This window comes from Heterodontus francisci, chromosome 2, assembly GCF_036365525.1.
Source record: "Heterodontus francisci isolate sHetFra1 chromosome 2, sHetFra1.hap1, whole genome shotgun sequence".
In the NCBI taxonomy this organism is placed as follows: Eukaryota; Metazoa; Chordata; class Chondrichthyes; order Heterodontiformes; family Heterodontidae; genus Heterodontus; species Heterodontus francisci.
The window spans coordinates 47,874,891-47,893,378 of record NC_090372.1 but is presented as its reverse complement, the minus strand read 5'-3'; the positions used below and the strand labels follow the sequence as shown (position 1 = coordinate 47,893,378).

The window sequence follows — 18,488 nt, the reverse complement described above, 5'->3', positions numbered from 1 at the left end:
ATAAAAAGTGTCATTTCTGCAGGGTGATACTTTTCAGAGAAAAGTGTTCCTGAAACTGCTCAAAGATGCAGCAGATGCAGAAGGAAAACTATGGAAACTAAAGAAATGCATCTGTGGTCTGAATGATGCTTCCAGGGTGTGGTATTTTTTAGTGAGATCTGTTTTGCTGAAAATAGGTTGTGTTCCACTAAAGGCAGATCCCACAATGTTTTACTGGGAGCATAAAAGAAAACTTTCAGGAATATTCATGGCACATATTGATGATTTCTTATGATGTATTACTCTGGAATTTAATAAGATTAAATTAGAATTTTAAATTTGGAGTCAGGCTTGTGGGGCTTTTAAATATATTGGTTTACACATTAAGTAAAGTAGTTCTGGAATAATTCTTATTTAGAGAGTGTTACTGCCAATTGGTTAATCGTATTAGGTCATCACAGAAAGATGATGTTATATCTAGAAAAAAGACAGAGCAATTGCAAAGCTTGATTGGTCTGTTGAACTGGTTGGGTACTCAGACTACAGCAGATGCTTGTTTTGAGGTGTTGGAGTTAAGTACTATGATGAAACACCCTAATGTACAGAATGTTTTAAGGGCAAATAAAACATTCAAAAAATTAAATCTGGAGAAATGCGTACTTACGTTCCCATCTTTAGGTGACCCAAAGAATATGAAGCTAGTCATTTTTAGTGAGGCTTCACGTGCTAATCTTCCTGATGGATATTTTGAGTGCAGCTGGTTTCATAATATTTCTTAGAGGTGAAAATGGGAACTGTTGTCCTTTAGCTTGGGAAACTTAGAAAATAAAGAGGGTTGTTAAAAGTGTTTTGGCTGCCGAAACACGAGCTTTTGTGGAGGCAGTAGATGTGGGATTCTATTTGCCAAATATTTCAGGTGAAACTCTGTACAATGGGCATACTTTTTTTTTGCAGCGGCGACAGGGTGAGCGAGGTGACAGCTGGGTAAGTGAGTTTACAACTTATATAAACTTACCTTTTTGTTTCGGCAGTTTCTTTTTGCAGCGGCGACAGGGAGAGCGAGGTGGCAGCTGGGTAAGTAAGTCCTATATATTTGGGCAGCGGCTGAACCCGAGACACTACACCTGTAGTGTCTCCCACCCGCCCTCCTCCTCTAACCAAAAAAAAAGGACTCGGTGGTGTGCAGATAAGGTAAGGCTTTTTCTATTTATTTTTTTTTCGTGTGATTGGTAAAAACTTTTCATTCCTTTTTCATTTATCTAAGTTAAGACTAAGTTAAGCTTAAGATTAAAAATGGCAGGAGATCTCAGACCCGTGTTATGCTCCTCTTGCTCGATGTGGGAGCTCAGGGATACAGCTGATGTCCCTGACTCCTTCACGTGCTGGAAGTGTGTCCAGCTGCACCTCTTGTTAGACCGCATGACGGCTCTGGAGCTGAAGATGGACTCACTTTGGAGCATCCGCGATGCTGAGGAGGTCGCGGATAGCACGTTTAGCAAATTGGTCACACCGCAGATTAGGATTGCTGAGGGAGAAAGGGAATGGGTGACCAAAAGGCAGAGAAAGAGCAGGAAGGCAGCGCAGGTGACCCCTGCAGTCATCTCCCTCCAAAACAGGTATACCGTTTTGGATACTGTTGAGGGAGATGGCTCACTAGGGGAAGGCAGCAGTAGCCAGGTTCATGGCACCGTGGCTGGCTCTGCTGTTCAGAAGGGCGGGAAAAAGAGTGGAAGGGCTATAGTCATCGGGGATTCGATTGTAAGGGGAGTAGATAGGCGGTTCTGTGGTCGAAAACGAGACTCCCGAATGGTATGTTGCCTCCCAGGTGCACGGGTCAGGGATGTCTCAGATCGGCTGCAGAACATTCTGAAAGGGGAGGGTGAACAGCCAGTTGTCGTTGTGCACATAGGCACCAATGATATAGGTAAAAAAACGGGATGAGGTCCTACGAGCAGAATTTAGAGAGTTAGGAGCCAAGTTAAAAAGTAGGACCTCAGAGGTAGTAATCTCAGGATTGCTACCAGTGCCACGTGATAGTCAGAGTAGAAATGAAAGAATAGTCAGGATGAATGCGTGGCTTGAGAGATGGTGCAGGAGGCAGGGGTTCAGATTTTTGGGACACTGGGACCGGTTCTGGGGGAGGTGGGACTATTACGAATTGGACGGTCTACACCTGGGCCGGATGGGAACCAATGTCCTTGGGGGTGCTTTTGCTAACGCTGTTGGGGAGGGTTTAAACTAATGTGGCAGGGGGATGGGAACCAAATGAGGAGGTCAGTGGACAGTAAGGAGGTAGTAACTAAAGCCTGTAAGGAACTAGATAATGAAGTCAGCGTGACTAAGGGAAAGAGTAGACAGGGAGCAGATGATGAACGCAAAGGGACTGGTGGTCTGAGGTGCATTTGTTTTAATGCAAGAAGTGTAGTAGGTAAGGCAGATGAACTTAGGGCTTGGATTAGTACCTGGGAGTATGATGTTATTGCTATTACTGAGACTTGGTTGAGGGAAGGGCATGATTGGCAACTAAATATCCCAGGATATCGATGCTTCAGGCGGGATAGAGAAGGAGGTAAAAGGGGTGGAGGAGTTGCATTACTGGTCAAAGAGGATATCACAGCTGTGCTGAAGGAGGGCACTATGGAGGACTCGAGCAGTGAGGCAATATGGGCAGAACTCAGAAATAGGAAGGGTGCGGTAACAATGTTGGGGCTGTACTACAGGCCTCCCAACAGCGAGCGTGAGATAGAGGTACAAATATGTAAACAGATTATGGAAAGATGTAGGAGCAACAGGGTGGTGGTGATAGGAGATTTTAATTTTCCCAACATTGACTGGGATTCACTTAGTGTTAGAGGTCTAGATGGAGCAGAATTTGTAAGGAGCATACAGGAGGGTTTTCTAGAGCAGTATGTAAATAGTCCAACTCGGGAAGGGGCCATACTGGGCCTGGTGTTGGGGAATGAGCCCGGCCAGGTGGTTGAAGTTTCAGTCGGGGACTACTTTGTGAATAGTGATCACAATTCCGTAAGTTTTAGAATACTCATGGACAAAGACGAGAGTGGTCCTAAAGGAAGAGTGCTAAATTGGGGGAAGGCCAACTATACCAAAATTCGGCAGGAGCTGGGGAATGTAGATTGGGAGCAGCTGTTTGAAGGTAAATCCACATTTGATATGTGGGAGGCTTTTAAAGAGAGGTTGATTAGCGTGCAGGAGAGGCATGTTCCTGTGAAAATGAGAGATAGAAATGGCAAGATTAGGGAACCATGGATGACAGGTGAAATTGTGAGACTAGCTAAGAGGAAAAAGGAAGCATACATAAGGTCTAGGAGGCTGAAGAAAGACGAAGCTTTGAAAGAATATCGGGAATGTAGGACCAATCTGAAACGAGGAATTAAGAGGGCTAAAAGGGGTCATGAAATATCTTTAGCAAACAGGGTTAAGGAAAATCCCAAAGCCTTTTATTCATATATAATGAGCAAGAGGGTAACTAGAGAAAGGATTGGCCCACTCAAGGACAAAGGAGGAAAGTTATGCGTGGAGTCAGAGAAAATGGGTGAGATTCTAAACGAGTACTTTGCATCGGTATTCACCGAGGAGAGGGACATGACGGATGTTGAGGTTAGGGAGAGATGTTTGATTACTCTAGGTCAAGTCGGCATAAGGAGGGAGGAAGTGTTGGGTATTCTAAAAGGCATTAAGGTGGACAAGTCCCCAGGTCCGGATGGGATCTATCCCAGGTTACTGAGGGAAGCGAGAGAGGAAATAGCTGGGGCCTTAACAGATATCTTTGCAGCATCCTTAAATATGGGTGAGGTCCCGGAGGACTGGAGAATTGCTAATGTTGTCCCATTGTTTAAGAAGGGTAGCAGGGATAATCCAGGTAATTATAGACCAGTGAGCCTGACGTCAGTGGTAGGGAAGCTGCTGGAGAAGATACTGAGGGATAGGATCTATTCCCATTTAGAAGAAAATGGGCTTATCAGTGATAGGCAACATGGTTTTGTGCAGGGAAGGTCATGTCTTACCAACTTAATAGAATTCTTTGAGGAAGTGACAAAGTTGATTGATGAGGGAAGGGCTGTAGATGTCATATACATGGACTTCAGTAAGGCGTTTGATAAGGTTCCCCATGGTAGGCTGATGGAGAAAGTGAAGTTGCATGGGGTCCAGGGTGTACTAGCTAGATGGATAAAGAACTGGCTGGGCAACAGGAGACAGAGAGTAGCAGTGGAAGGGAGTTTCTCAAAATGGAGACGTGTGACCAGTGGTGTTCCACAGGGATCCGTGCTGGGACCACTGTTGTTTGTGATATACATAAATGATTTGGAGGAAAGTATAGGTGGTCTGATTAGCAAGTTTGCAGACGACACTAAGATTGGTGGAGTAGCAGATAGTGAAGGGGACTGTCAGAGAATACAGCAGAATATAGATAGATTGGAGAGTTGGGCAGAGAAATGGCAGATGGAGTTCAATCAGGGTAAATGCGAGGTGATGCATTTTGGAAGATCCAATTCAAGAGTGAACTATACAGTAAATGGAAAAGTCCTGGGGAACATTGATGTACAGAGAGATTTGGGTGTTCAGGTCCATTATTCCCTGAAGGTGGCAACGCAGGTCAATAGAGTAGTCAAGAAGGCATACGGCATGCTTTCCTTCATCGGACGGGGTATTGAGTAAAAGGGTTGGCAGGTCATGTTACAGTTGTATAAGACTTTGGTTCGGCCACATTTGGAATAATGCGTGCAGTTCTGGTCGCCACATTACCAAAAGGATGTAGATGCTTTGGAGAGGGTGCAGAGGAGGTTCACCAGGATGTTGCCTGGTATGGAGAGCGCTAGCTATGAAGAGAGGTTGAGTAGATTAGGATTATTTTCATTGGAAAGACGGAGGTTGAGTGGGGACCTGATTGAGGTGTACAAAATCATGAGAGGTATAGACAGGGTGGATAGCAAGAAGCTTTTTCCCAGAGTGGGGGATTCAATTACTAGGGGTCATGAGTTCAAAGTGAGAGGGGAAAAGTTTAGGGGGGATATGCGTGGAAAGTTCTTTACACAGAGGGTGGTGGGTGCCTGGAACGCGTTGCCAGCGGAGGTGGTAGACGCGGGCACGATAGCGTCTTTTAAGTTGTATCTAGACAGATACATGAATGGGCAGGAAGCAAAGAGATACAGACCCTTAGAAAATAGGCGACATGTTTAGATAGAGAATCTGGATCGGCGCAGGCTTGGAGGGCCGAAGGGCCTGTTCCTGTGCTGTAATTTTCTTTGTTCTTTGTTCTTTGTACTGAACATATCATACCCATTGAATGTTATATAGACAATCGTTCATTGTGTACACCCTACGAAATGTGTAAGTAAGAAAATTTTACAGATTAACCTTGCTGGCTTGAAACAAATGCTGAAGAGAAAGGAATTGTCTAAAATTAAATGGGTAGATGCAAAGCATCAACTGTCGGATTGTTTTACGAAAAGAAATGCATGTACGACAAAATTGTTAGGGTCCTGCAGGAGAGGCATCTCGCAATGTAGGGCTTTGCACAGAATATAGAGGGTTTTAATTTAATTTGTTTGAAATTTTGGTTATACATCAAAAGTCTAATTTTTATTTAAAGGGAATCTGTTAATTGTCTATTCATTTTGTGTTTAATTGTGTGCAGGTGGTGGGCATTAACTGGAGATTCACTTATGCTCCTATAAATACGAACAGACTGAAACTGTGGTGGTCGGGTTAGGAGGTGCATGCTTGTAATGTGCTCATCTGTAAATAAATGCTTATAAAAGTGTGTAAAGACTAGACTCCAGTTCTATCCTTCACCATCAGTTTTCATGGAATAAAACAATGATGAACCTCTATAAAACACTGGTTAAGCTCCCACAATTGGAGTATTATGTCCAATTCTGCATTTTAGGAAGGAAGTGAGGCTTAAGAGGGATGCAGAAGAGATTTACTAGAATGGCTTCAGGGATGAGGGATTTCAGTTACATAAATACATTGAAGAGGTTGAGGCTGTTCTCCTTAAAGAGAAGGTTGAGGGAAGATTTGATAGAGGTGTTTAAAATCATGAGGGGTCTAAACAGAGTAGATAGGGAGAAACTGTTCCCATTGGTGGAAGGGTCGTGAACCAGAGGACACAGATTTAAGGTGATTGACAAAAAAAAAAGGTGACATGAGGAAAAACAATTTTTATGCAGCAAGTGGTTATAAACTGGAATGCACAGGCTGAAAGGGTCTTGGAGGCAGATGCAATCATGGCTTTCCAAAGGAAATTAGATGAATACACGAAGGATAAAAAAAATGCAGGGCTCCAGGGATATGCTGAAGGACTGGAATTAGCTGGATTGCTTCTGTAGAAAGCCAGTATGGTCTTGATGGACCGAATGACCTCCTTCTGTGCTGTTACCATTCTAAGATTCTTTATTCTAGTAAGGTCCACCTACTCACAACTCTGGGTGAAAAAGTTTCTCCTGAATTCCTAATTGGATTTATTAATGACTACCTTATATTTATGACCCTTGGTTTTGGATACCCTCACAAGTGGAAGCACCTTCTCTGTGTCGATTCTATTGAATCCCTTCATAATTTTAAATGTATGTATCATGTCACCTCTCAGCCTTTTCTTTTCTGGAGAATAGAGCCCCAGCCTGTTCCTCCTTTCCTGATATTTGTATTATTTGAGAAAGAAATTGGATTGATCCCATTTTCAGCCATTGGGGTCACAGTACATGATTGCACCGCACCCGGTCCCATTGAGGCAGGTAGCATGCAAATTTCATGCTGCCACCTCATTTCAATGATTGCAGCATACAGCCCAGCACAAACGCCCTGCTCACTGGCTGCAATGTCGAAACGGTGCTCAGAAGTGCGCATGGTTAGCACCTGTTTCAGCTAGCCTGCTCATCTAAAGGCAGCATGTCCCTCTTAAAATGGAGCTGCACTTATTATACAGAAGCTGCAGCTGACTGCCTGTGGAGGAATTTTTTTTTTTTAGAGATACAGCACTGAAACAGGCCCTTCGGCCCACCGAGTCTGTGCCGACCATCAACCACCCATTTATACTAATCCTACACTAATTCCATATTCCTACCACATCCCCACCTTTCCCTATATTTCCCTACCACCTACCTATACTGGAGGCAATTTATAATGGCCAATTTACCTATCAACCTGCAAGTCTTTGGCTTGTGGGAGGAAACTGGAGCACCCGGAGGAAACCCACGCAGACACAGGGAGAACTTGTAAACTCAACACAGGCAGTACCCAGAATTGAACCCGGGTCGCTGGAGCTGTGAGGCTGCGGTGCTAACCACTGCGCCACTGTGCTGCATATCAGCTCGAGCAACAGCAAAGAGAAAGGGCTCCCAGATTTTCTGATACAGCACTAGAGGCAGTAGTACCGGAGGTGGAAAGGAGGAGAGAAGCAATGCTTCCACAAGGGGCCAGGAGGCCCTCAAGGCACAACCTGAGAAGGAAATGAGAGAGATGGTCAGGGCGGTCAATTCCCAGAATCTGAATGCACGAAGTATGGTAAATAAGGTTGGTGAGCTGCAGGCACAGATAGCCAAGTGGGAATATGACGTTGTGGCAATAACAGAGACCTGGCTCAGGAAAGGACAGGACTGTGTACTAAATATTTCTGGATTCAAGGTGTTTAGGAAAGAAAGGGAAGGACAGAAAGGAGCAGGAATAACAGTATTGATTAAGGAGAGTATTACAGTGCGAGAGAGAGGACATCCTAGAGGGATCAAGGACAGAATCTATTTGGTTAGAGCCAAGAAACATTAGAGGTACCATTACACTGCTGGGTGTATTCCATAGGCCATCAACTAGTGGGAAAGATATAGAACAAATTTGCAAGGAAATTACAGAGATGTGCAAAAACTATAGAGTAGTTATAATGGGGGACTTTAATTATCCTAATATAGACTGGGATAGTAATAGTGTAAAGGGCAGAGGGAGCAAGAGTTTTGAAGTGTGTTCAGGAGAATTTTCTAGATCAGTACGTTTCCAGCCCAATAAAAAAGGAGGCCTTGGTAGATCTGGTTCTGGGGAATGAGGTGGGTCAAATGGATCAAGTGTCAGCAGGGGAACATTTAGATGACAGTGATCATAGTATCATAAGGTTTAGATTAGCTATGGAAAAGAACAAGAAGCAATCCAGAGTAAAAATAATTAATTGGGGGAGGGCCAATTTCAGTAGGGTCAGAATGGTTCTGGCCCAGGTAAACTGGAATCAAAGATTGGCAGGCAAAACTGTAACAGAACAATGGGCTTCCTTTAAAGAGGAGATGGTTTGGGTGCGGTCAAGGTACCTTCCCATGAGGGGGAAAATTAGGGCAAACAAAGCTAGAGCTCCCTGGATGACAAAGAAGATAGAGAGAAAGATGAAGCAGAAAAAGGTGAATATGACAGATGTCAGGTTTATAATATAATCAGGCTGACTATAGAAAGTTCAGAGGGGAAGTGAAAAAGAAATAAGAAAAGCAAAGAGAAAGTATGAGAAGAGACTGACAGCTAACATAAAAGTGAAACCAAAAATATTTTATAGGCATATAAATAGTAAGAGGGTAGTAAAAGGAGGAGTGGGGCAGATTAAGAACTAAAAAGGAGACCTATGCATGGAGGCAGGAAGCAGGGGAATGGGGCATGGCTGAGGTACAAAATGAGTACTTTGCATTTGTCTTTACCAAGGAAGAAGATACTGCCAAAGTCATAATAAAAGAGGAGGTAGTTGAGACACTGGAACAGTTAAACATTGATAAAGCGGAGATATTAGAAAGGCTAACTGTACTTAAGGTTGATAAGTCACCAGGACTGGATCAGATGCATCCGAGGGAACTGAGGGAAATAAGGGTGGAAATTGCAGAGGCACAGACATAATCTTTCAATCCTCCTCAGATATGGGGTAGTGTCAGAGGACTGGAGAATTACAAATATTACATCCTTGTTCAAAAAAGGGTATGTGGATAAGCCCAGCAACTACAGGCCAGTCGGTTTAACCTCAGTGGTGGTAAAGCTTTTAGAAACAATAACACGGGACAAAATTAACAGTCATCTGAACAAATGTAAATTAATTAAGGAAAGCCAACGTGAATTTGTTAAAGGCAAATTGTGTTTAACTAACTTGTTTGAGTGTTTTGATGAAGTAACAGAGAGAGCTGATGAGGATAATATGGTTAATGTGGTGTAAGGGACAGTGGCAGCATGGATTCAAAATGACTCAGTGACAGCAAACAGAGAGTAGTGGTGAACGGTTGTTTTTCGGACTGGAGAAATGTTTCCCCAGGGGTCAGTATTAGGACCACTGCTTTTCTTGAGCTATATCAATGACCTTGACTTGGGTGTGCAAGGCCCAATTTCAAAATAGTGAATGACACAAAAATGGAAGCATTGTGAACTGTGAGGAGGATAGTGATAGACTTCAAGAGAACATATACAGGCTCATGGAATGGATGGACACATGGCAGATAAATGTGAAGTGATACATTTTGGTAGGAAGAACAAGGAGAGGCAGTTTAGAATAAAGGATACAATTATAAAGGGCGAGCAGCTACAGAGGGACCTGGGATTATATGTGCACCAATCGTCAAAAGAGTTCCGAAGAAGGGTCACTGACCCGAAACGTTAACTCTGCTTCTCTTTTCACAGATGCTGCCAGACCTGCTGAGTGGTTCCAGCATTTCTTGTTTTTATGTCAAAAGTAGCAGGGCAGGTTAAGAAAGCTGTTAATATGGGATCCTGGGCTTTATAAAAGAAAGTACAGAAGAAAGGAAGTTATAGTTAACCTTTATAAAACACTGGTTCGGCTTCAACCAGAGTGTTGCGTCCAATTCTGGACACCACACCCTAGCAAGCAAGTAAAACATTAGAGAGGGTGCAGGAAAGATTTATGAGAATGGTTCCAGGGATAAGTGACTTACGTGGATATATTGGAGAAGTTCTCCTTAGGGAAGAGAAGGTTGAGAGGAAATTTGATAGAGGTGTTCAAAATCATGTGGGGCCTGGGTAGAGTAGATAGAGAAACTGTTTCCATTGACGGAAGGGTTGAGAACCAGAGGACACCAATTTAAGGTGAGTGGCAAAAGAACCAAAAGGTGACATGAGGAAAAACTATTTTTACACAGCGCGTGGTTAAGATCTGGAATGCACTGCCTGAAAGTATGGTGGAGGCAGATTCAATGATGGCTTTCAAAAGGGAACTGAATATTTATCGAAACAGAAAAAAAATTACAGGGCTACAGGGAAAAGATGGGGGAGTGGAACTAGCTGATCTGCTCATGCAGTGTCGGCAGTGACACGACCTGCCAAATGGCCTCCTTCTGTGCTGAAACCATTCTATAATTCAGTGATTCTAGTGAAATCTGCCACATGAAAAAAATGAAGAGCTGATGGTTTTCCACTGCAAAGGTGATGAAAGAGTTTGCCCCAGGAAGGCAAAACTCAAACCAGAAACATAAATACAAGGAACAGATTCACATCTGAAATTAGAAATACAATCATTGAAACTTCCACAGCAAATACAGGCCAATTGCCTAAAGAACTCAGCTCTACAATTACAATAAAAGTCTTCTTGACAGTGCTCATTTTATATTGGCACCGGAGACATCGGGCTGAATTCAATGATCCCGCCATCAGGAATGGTGGCGGGTGCAGAAAACAGCGGCGGTCCCGTGCATCATGTGTGCAGTCACACTGCCGCAATTATGCTGCGGGCAGCCATTTTACATCTTGGAAGCAGCACTCCACCCCCAATACCGTGGCAGGGGCAGCAGGCGAGATGCCATGCATGGACATCAGAACAGATGCTGGCACCATTTTTAAAAGACTGCCAACCCTGCATTCACTCCTGCCTTGCAGTCTATGAATGGTCGGTTTGCTGTTAGGCATAGAAAGCCACAGCACTGTTTCCTTCAACAATCAACCCCCCTTAGGAATAGTGGAGAGGATGGCAGAGGTAAGACCAAGGGTGGCTCCACGCTTCAGTGATGCCTCTCCTGATTCTCCTCCAGGCTGCAAGGGAAAGGCGGGAGGTTCTCTTCCCCAGCGATGGCAAGAAGAGGTCCTCCTGCCTGACCAAGCAGGTCTGGGTGGAGATTGCAGAGGAGATCAGCAGCCATGGAATCACCCGATGCAACTGGGTGCAGTGCAGGAAGAGGTCAATGACCTCCTGAGTTCAGCCAAGGTGACTGCTGTGTTCGAATGCTCTTTTCTGGGGTTTGGATGTTACTAAAGGGTGTGCGATATGGTGAGGGTACCACTGCCAGCGCAATGACAGAGAGGTTATAACCTCATCACGACAGATGCATGTCTGCAACTGGGGCACATGCCGCCCTTGTTCATAGCTCAGCTCCAGTAAATGCCATGACAGCGTGTGTCATCATGACATAAATCAGATCCCCCATTTGGGGACGTTTTAGAGATACAGCACTGAAACAGGCCCTTCGGCCCACCGAGTCTGTGCCAACCATCAACCACCCATTTATACTAATCCTACACTAATTCCATATTCCTACCACATTCCCACCTGTCCCTATATTTCCCTGCCACCTACCTACACTAGGGGCAATTGCTAATGGCCAATTTACCTATCAACCTGCAAGTCTTTGGCATGTGGGAGGAAACCGAAGCACCCGGAGGAAACCCACGCAGACACAGGGAGAACTTGTAAACTCCACACAGGCAGTACCCAGAATTGAACCCAGGTCGCTGGAGCTGTGAGGCTGCGGTGCTAACCACTGCGCCACGTGGGGCCCATAGTAGCAGAACAGTCATGGTGAAATGTGGGTCAATTCTTCCTATTGCAGGAGAAGAGGGCCCATCGCAGAAGGGAGGCAGCCAGGACTGTTGAATGTGTCCCTGACATACGTCCTCTCACACAGGACAAAGAAGAAGCCTTGGAAGTAGCAGGGAGCCAAGGTGGACGCACTGTATATGACAGGGAGACTGGATTCCCTGCGGAAGGGAGTGATTATTTCAGTTCATTGAAATATTCATGAATGTTGGAGAACCACCTCAGGCACGCTTGGCATAACGGGATATGTGCAGCCTAACCCACACATGTTTGTGTGCTATCATGCAGGTCGGCATTCGCAGGTGGCTGCAGCCCCAGAGGGACACCCGTTGACCTCTGAGGAGGAGGATCACTCAGAGGATGCACTGTCTCATGACTCTCCTGCACCTTCCACCAGCGCAGATAATTTCACCTCAGTGAGAAATCGATCGGCATTAGAATCAGGGTCACAAGCTGGTGACAGCACTGCACACGTGCTTGAGCAGCTGGTTGGGGCTGAAACAGCTGAGGCCTCCGACAGTCAGAGGACAGACCCATGCTAACCCCCAGGCTGACAATGAGCCTTTGTTGTCAAGAGCACAGGGGATGTTGGAGTTGCAGGGTGAGGTAAGGCAACATCTGGCGGAGATGCTGTTGCCATGTCCCAGGCAGACGAGCGTATGGCTTCCTCCATCAAGAGGTTGACAACCTTCTTGGAGTGCCAGATCCCGCAGATGCATCAGGGCCTACACACCATCGCCTTGGCCACAAGTTCAAATCAGCAGTGGCAAGGCGAGAAGGAACATGAGCCTGGAGACTTCTCCCGCTCCTCGTCCCTGGTGAGCAGAGAGATTCCAGTAAGCTTTGAAAGGGAGGAGGATAGGCTGCTCTCCACATCTGGGGGCTCTCCTCAGGGCGCTTCAAGTGTGCCCACTGGCTCCTCAGCCCCTCTGCCAGTGAGCCCAGCTCCAGCAGCGCAACGCCTGAGGAGAGTCCTGCACCAGTGCAAGGTAACCCTCAGGCAGTCAGGGCCCTCCAGGCCTCAGGCACCCAGAGGACATCTGCCGAAGTCATCTCAGGCCAAGGGCATCCTGATCAGCAGCCTGTCTCCAGCACAGCTGCTAGCACAGGGGTCACACCGCATAGGAGCACCCACAAGCGTATTAAGAAAAGCGCCTAGCCACACATAGGTATTCACAGGTGACGCAAATATGTTATTTGGAATATAATTAAATGCTCTTTTGTGCCAATCATTGGCCATCATTGTGTGAAAACCATGTTCCATCATGCTTTAATTGTGAGCTTCTGACCTCCACCCTATCCTTTAGTGCAGTGCCAGTTTGACCACGGCCCTCATTATCATGGCAATGTGACTGAAGATCTCATTAATATATGTTTTCCCATGGGCACTAGCGCGCATTGCAGCTGGTCGGCATTCAGGGAACACAGATGGAAAGGAGACGGAAGACTACATGCATGAAGGTGAATCTTTATTGGATTCTCAGTGAGTGGACATCAGGGTGGCTGAAAGCAGCTCATTATGAGGTTGTCCCTTGCCTCCTTTGCGCATTGCTCAACATGTCTGGTCTCCCTTGCCGTATTATCATCGTCCATTGCTGCCTGTCCTTGTCTCTCCTCTGCGCACTTCTCATTGGAGGATGATTGTTGCTTAGGCATATCTTCCTCATGTAAGGCCACCCCCCCTGCAGTGCTAGATTGTGCAGAGCACAGCAGCCCACCACGATATGTGAGACCCTCGCTGGAGATACTGCAGGGCTCCACCAGATCGATCGAGGCACCGGAATCTCATCTTCAGCAGTCTAATGGCCTGCATGATGGTCGCTCAGGTGGAGCCATGACAAGTGTTGTACTTCTCTGCTGCAGTGCAAGGGTTCTTCACAGGCATCAGAAGCCATGTCTTCAATGGGTAGCCCTTGTCCCCAAGAATCCATCCCTGAAGGCGAGTGGGGGGATTAAAAAGCTGAGGCACCTGGGACTTTTGAAGTATGTAGGTGCCATGGCTGCTTCCTGGGAAGCGGGCACACACATGCAAGAAACACTTTCGGTGGTCGCAGACCAGTTGAACGTTGATTGAATGAAAGTCCTTTCAGCAGCTCGTTGGAGCCTTGATGGCCACATGCATGCAACCTTTACACCTTGCACCTGTGGAATCCAGCTATGGCCCCAAAACCAATGGCATTCTCGGCCTGACTGTCAGGGTCAGTCTGGTAGTGCACATAGTTGCCAGCCCTCTTGAACAGGGCATTGGTCATCTCCTTGATGTAACAGTGCATTGCAGCCTGGGAGATTCCACACATGTCCCTCGTGGATCCCTGAAAAGATCTAGACATGCACAAGTTTAGTGCCATGGTAATCTTTAGGGCCACTGACATAGGGTTACTCCCAAATCCGATAGGTTGCAAATCGTCCTTCAAAAAGGCCACATAAGTTGGTGACGGCCTCCCTGGAGAGCCACAGTTTTTGCTAACAGTGTCACTGGGACATTTGGAGGTAGGTGATGCAAGTCCAGTACACAATCTGGCCCATGTGGGGCCTTCTTGGCCTAGTCAGCTGCTTTTGTTCTCGTCGTGGAGCTTCAGGGTCAGATGCAGCTGCCTCTTGGGCCTGTCTCTGTTTGAGGTGCCTCAACACGCCAAGGGAATCCAAAAACACAGGGTGTATGAGACCCATGGCAGATGTCCTGGGGCATTCGGATCGCTTCAGATTCAGAGACAATGTTGCCTTGGCAACTATGTTTATCAATATTTGCTCGTCTGAATGCCTGATGTGCCTCAAGACTAAAGGTTACTGAGGGGCTACCATCTTTTCCAGCTGTGTGAGACACCACAAACAGTACAACAGCATTTATGATACCCTCTAATGCCTCCCCGATACACCCAACCTAGACCCTTGCAGAACCTTCTTGATACACACAGCTTCATTGCAGAGACTCCAAATACACACATCCCCCTTACAGATCCTACATCAGCAAAGCAACAATGGCCGCAGAACTCCACACTTGCCCTGTGCTGCAATGATCAGGATACCTCCCCGTCATGGCACTGAGGCCTCTTGCTTGGTGCCGCCAGCTTTTAATGGTCACAGTGCTGAAGGCATGTGAGTACCGCACACCATCCATAAAATCACGATCCAGTCATTAAATCGGGAATAATTACATTTAAAATTCATGTAAAACAGCATTGCACCAATGACTGCCATCACGTCGGGGACACCAACAGTTTTTAATTTGACTCTGTCATGAGAGTATTTACAACCATGAACACTCTTCAAATCAATTCATTTTGTAATAATATCCACATTTTCATACTATCTATCCTTTCAATCTCTTATTGGAAAGTTATCAAAATTCATAGTACCACCACTAAATATCACCAAGCAATAATATTCCTTTATATAATACGTTGTATTAATTGGCTGATTGCTGGTGCCAGAAGTACATTATTAGCAGTTCCATTGCCAACATCAAATGAAGAATAGTGCTCCTTTAAAACTGCAGTAAGTCCAATAACATGCTGTGTGTGAATTATGAAGCTTTCTCCCAGGAGTGAAAGAAATCACTAATGCATTGTAGTCGGAGCACCTTATTTTCCTTCTTCTGCTCAAGTTAGCATCCTGTAGATGATGAAAACTGTTCCTTTGTGATTTAATGGTTGAATTTTTTAAAACGGAGCCTTATATCAGCATGTCTTGAATTAATCATTTAACTGAAGTAAAATATTATCGACACTATCTAATAAAATTTCAGTTCACGTTCTCACTCTGCTTATACACAGGTGCAATCCTCCTTGAGGAACATAAGCTGGGCTACTTTGGAGTCATGGTGGCTCCAGGATGACATGCGAGTTGATCCTCTGTGGCATACTCAATAATCCAACACCTGACCAAATAATGTCTGCTGTTGGTGACTGGCCAACCTGCCTGGCTCAATAATGGGGCCTGAAGGGAAGAAGTTTAAGGATTCTCTCCATTCAACTCCAACTAACCCTACAAGCCAAAGCCCTGATAGGTAGGGATGGTCCAAGTTGGCCTAGTAGCTGGAAGTTTACCAATACTTTACACTGATAAGCTGTGTGGTTTTAGCTAAGCTCTGGAAGTGCCCCTTTGCTCACTTGGGGATCCTAAGCTTTTGTTCTTGCGCAACCATGCCTACATTTTCTGGATTTAGGTATGTAGGGTAAGTTGGCAAACTGAAAATCTGTTTATATCTCAATAGTTTGATCGGGAGATTTTTCCATATGGTAATGGCTTTCCATACATGCCAGAATAAAGATAAACATAGGGACAGGCAAATGTTAGCATGGCTCTTGTCACTGCCCAACAAAATAATCTCTCAAATTATTGACTCTTTTTAGTACTAATTCAAAATAGATTTCTATAAGCCGATCTATACTGTTTTGGAGTGGTCACACAAGCATAATGAACAGAAGGTAGAGGAAGTGACGCATCACTTCCGAGAGCATGTAATTTCTGAGAACTGTGAAGCTATTTTCTTATCTGTACAGTTTGTGGTGTTACCAAAACATAAATTAATTTAAATATTCTGCTGTAGAAATAGAACAAGTCGCAGCCAGTGGTATGGTTTAGGATATATTCCTTCTTACCAGGAGGATCATAACTCATGTGTGGCTTTGTCACCCCTGAGTTATCTAGATATGTGCCAATTCTGGCAATATTTATTATATCCTGCTACTGGTTGTGACACATCCTCTATTTACTTTGCGCATGAGAAAAGCTATTTAACATGTTGAGCCATGTCCCTTGTGACTTATGAGGATCTTTCTCGGTCATCAAGTAAAAATCAATAACCTTCATCCTTTTGTCCATTACCTTGTGTTTAAAATGCCACTGCAGTGAACGATCAGGTTGAAAACCAGCAGCAAAGAATAATACCTTACACTGAATTCACCACAAGGGTTTGTTTCTATGTGTGTGTGTGTATGTTGGAGACGCAGATGACAAATAGGTTTACATAAATATATTTACATATATTTATACTCGCTATTTAGCACCACAACAGGCTAGCACATAGAAATTCCCTCCCCTACACCCATCGATCCTGTAAAGGAACAAATTAAGGCAGATAATTGAACAGCCATAGAGGAATGCGCGGAATTGCCTCGCCCGCTCTGCCCAGCTCGTTAAATGGAACAAAAAACCTGATAGAAAACAAAACTATCTGCTCCAACTTACCCAGAGTCTTGACAGCGATCTGGCGGGTCAGGGGAGGCGGCAGGTTGATGCAGACCAAATCGACATCCTGGTGCAGCAAGACATCGTCCATGCGGTTAGTATAGAAGGGGACATCCATCTCCTTCGCCAGTTCCTCCGCTTCTTCTGGCGTCCTTCCCCACAGGGCTTTCACCGGGAAGCCTTGGCTCTGGAGCAGAGGGATGATGACCCTGGTCGTCAAGCTGGTGCCAAACACACCGACGCCAGGCAGCATGGTGATTTGAGAAAGGCTCTTCACTCCCTACCTAGTGCAACATTTTATTGGGACAGCCTGGTTCAAGAGTTAGCCCTCGGCCACCTCTCCCATGTCTCAAGAGGGCTTGGGGGTCTGATTCCTTCTTTCCCAGTTGCAGGTAAAAGCCAACAAGTTGTATGTAGTTGACCCCCAGCACACACTTCCTGCCAGCAGTGTGTGTGTATATGTGTGTTTCTGTGTGTGGAGCGCTCACAGCTCTGATAATCGGGTTGCCACTTTCTGCTTTTCCTGTACCGCCCTCTAGATCCAATCGCCGGGCCTGCGAGCTGCTGATTGCCGCAGCGGTTTCAATGCGGGGGGTGGGGAAACATCCAAGAAAGTCAGAGGCTGTGGCTGTATCTTGGCCGGGAGCCGGGCCGGCAGCAGGTTGCGGAGCCCAGGTTAAGCCACGGTTTGCGGCTGCCCGTTGTTGCCGAGATTGCCCATCCGCAGACTCTGCTCCGGCGGATGCGTCATGTTCATCGCTTTCTCCAGCCCATAGATCGCAGGCTGCACCCAACCAATGGATTCGGGAGACTGGCGAGCTGCTGTGAGTGGCAGAGGGGAACAACACAGAGACACTGACATAGTGAAAAAAATGCAGTAACTGACACCCAGACAGTGACAGATACTGACAGAGAGAATCTTCGAATGGTTACAGCACAGAAGGAGGCCATTTGGCCCATCGTGTCTGTGCCGGCTTTCTACAACTCCCCTAGTCCCACTCCCCCACCTTTTCTCCATTTTCTCTTCAGTTAATTATCCAGCTCTCTTTTGAATACCTCGATTGAATCCACCTCCACCACATCTCAGGCAGAGCATTCCAGATCCTAACCACTCACTGAGTAAAAAGTTTTTCCTCATGTTACTGTTGCTCCTTTTGACAGTCAGCTTAAATCAGTGTCCTCTGGTTCTGGATCCTTCAGACAATTGGAACAGTTTCTCCCTATCTACTCTGTCCAGACCTCTCATGATTTTGAAGACCTCTATCAAATCCCCTCTTAATCTGCTCTTCTCCTGGAAGCACAGTGCCAGCTTTTGCAACTTATCCAGGTAACTGAAGTTCCTCATCCCTGGAACCATTCTCATGAATCTTTTCTATACCCTCTCTGATGCCTCCACTTGCTTTCTAAAATGTGATGCCCAGAATGGACACAATACTCCAGTTGATGCCAGTATAGAACCAGTGTTTTATACAGGTTTGTCATGACTTCCTTGTTTTTGTACTGTTATGCCCTATATATAAAGCCCAGGATG

The 18,488-nt window shown here is 45.5% G+C and overlaps 1 protein-coding gene across 1 annotated transcript in view; it reads right to left on the bottom strand.

The window, feature by feature from the left end:
• gfod1 (glucose-fructose oxidoreductase domain containing 1) overlaps positions 1-17,732 on the bottom strand; it is a 173,470-nt gene extending 155,738 nt beyond the window's left edge. Inside the window, exon 1 of the mRNA XM_068058081.1 lies at positions 16,958-17,732. Coding sequence (XP_067914182.1) covers positions 16,958-17,210 — 253 coding nt within the window. The 5' untranslated portion in view covers positions 17,211-17,732. The remainder of the gene's footprint in view (positions 1-16,957) is intronic.
• Positions 17,733-18,488: the final 756 nt, after the last annotated feature.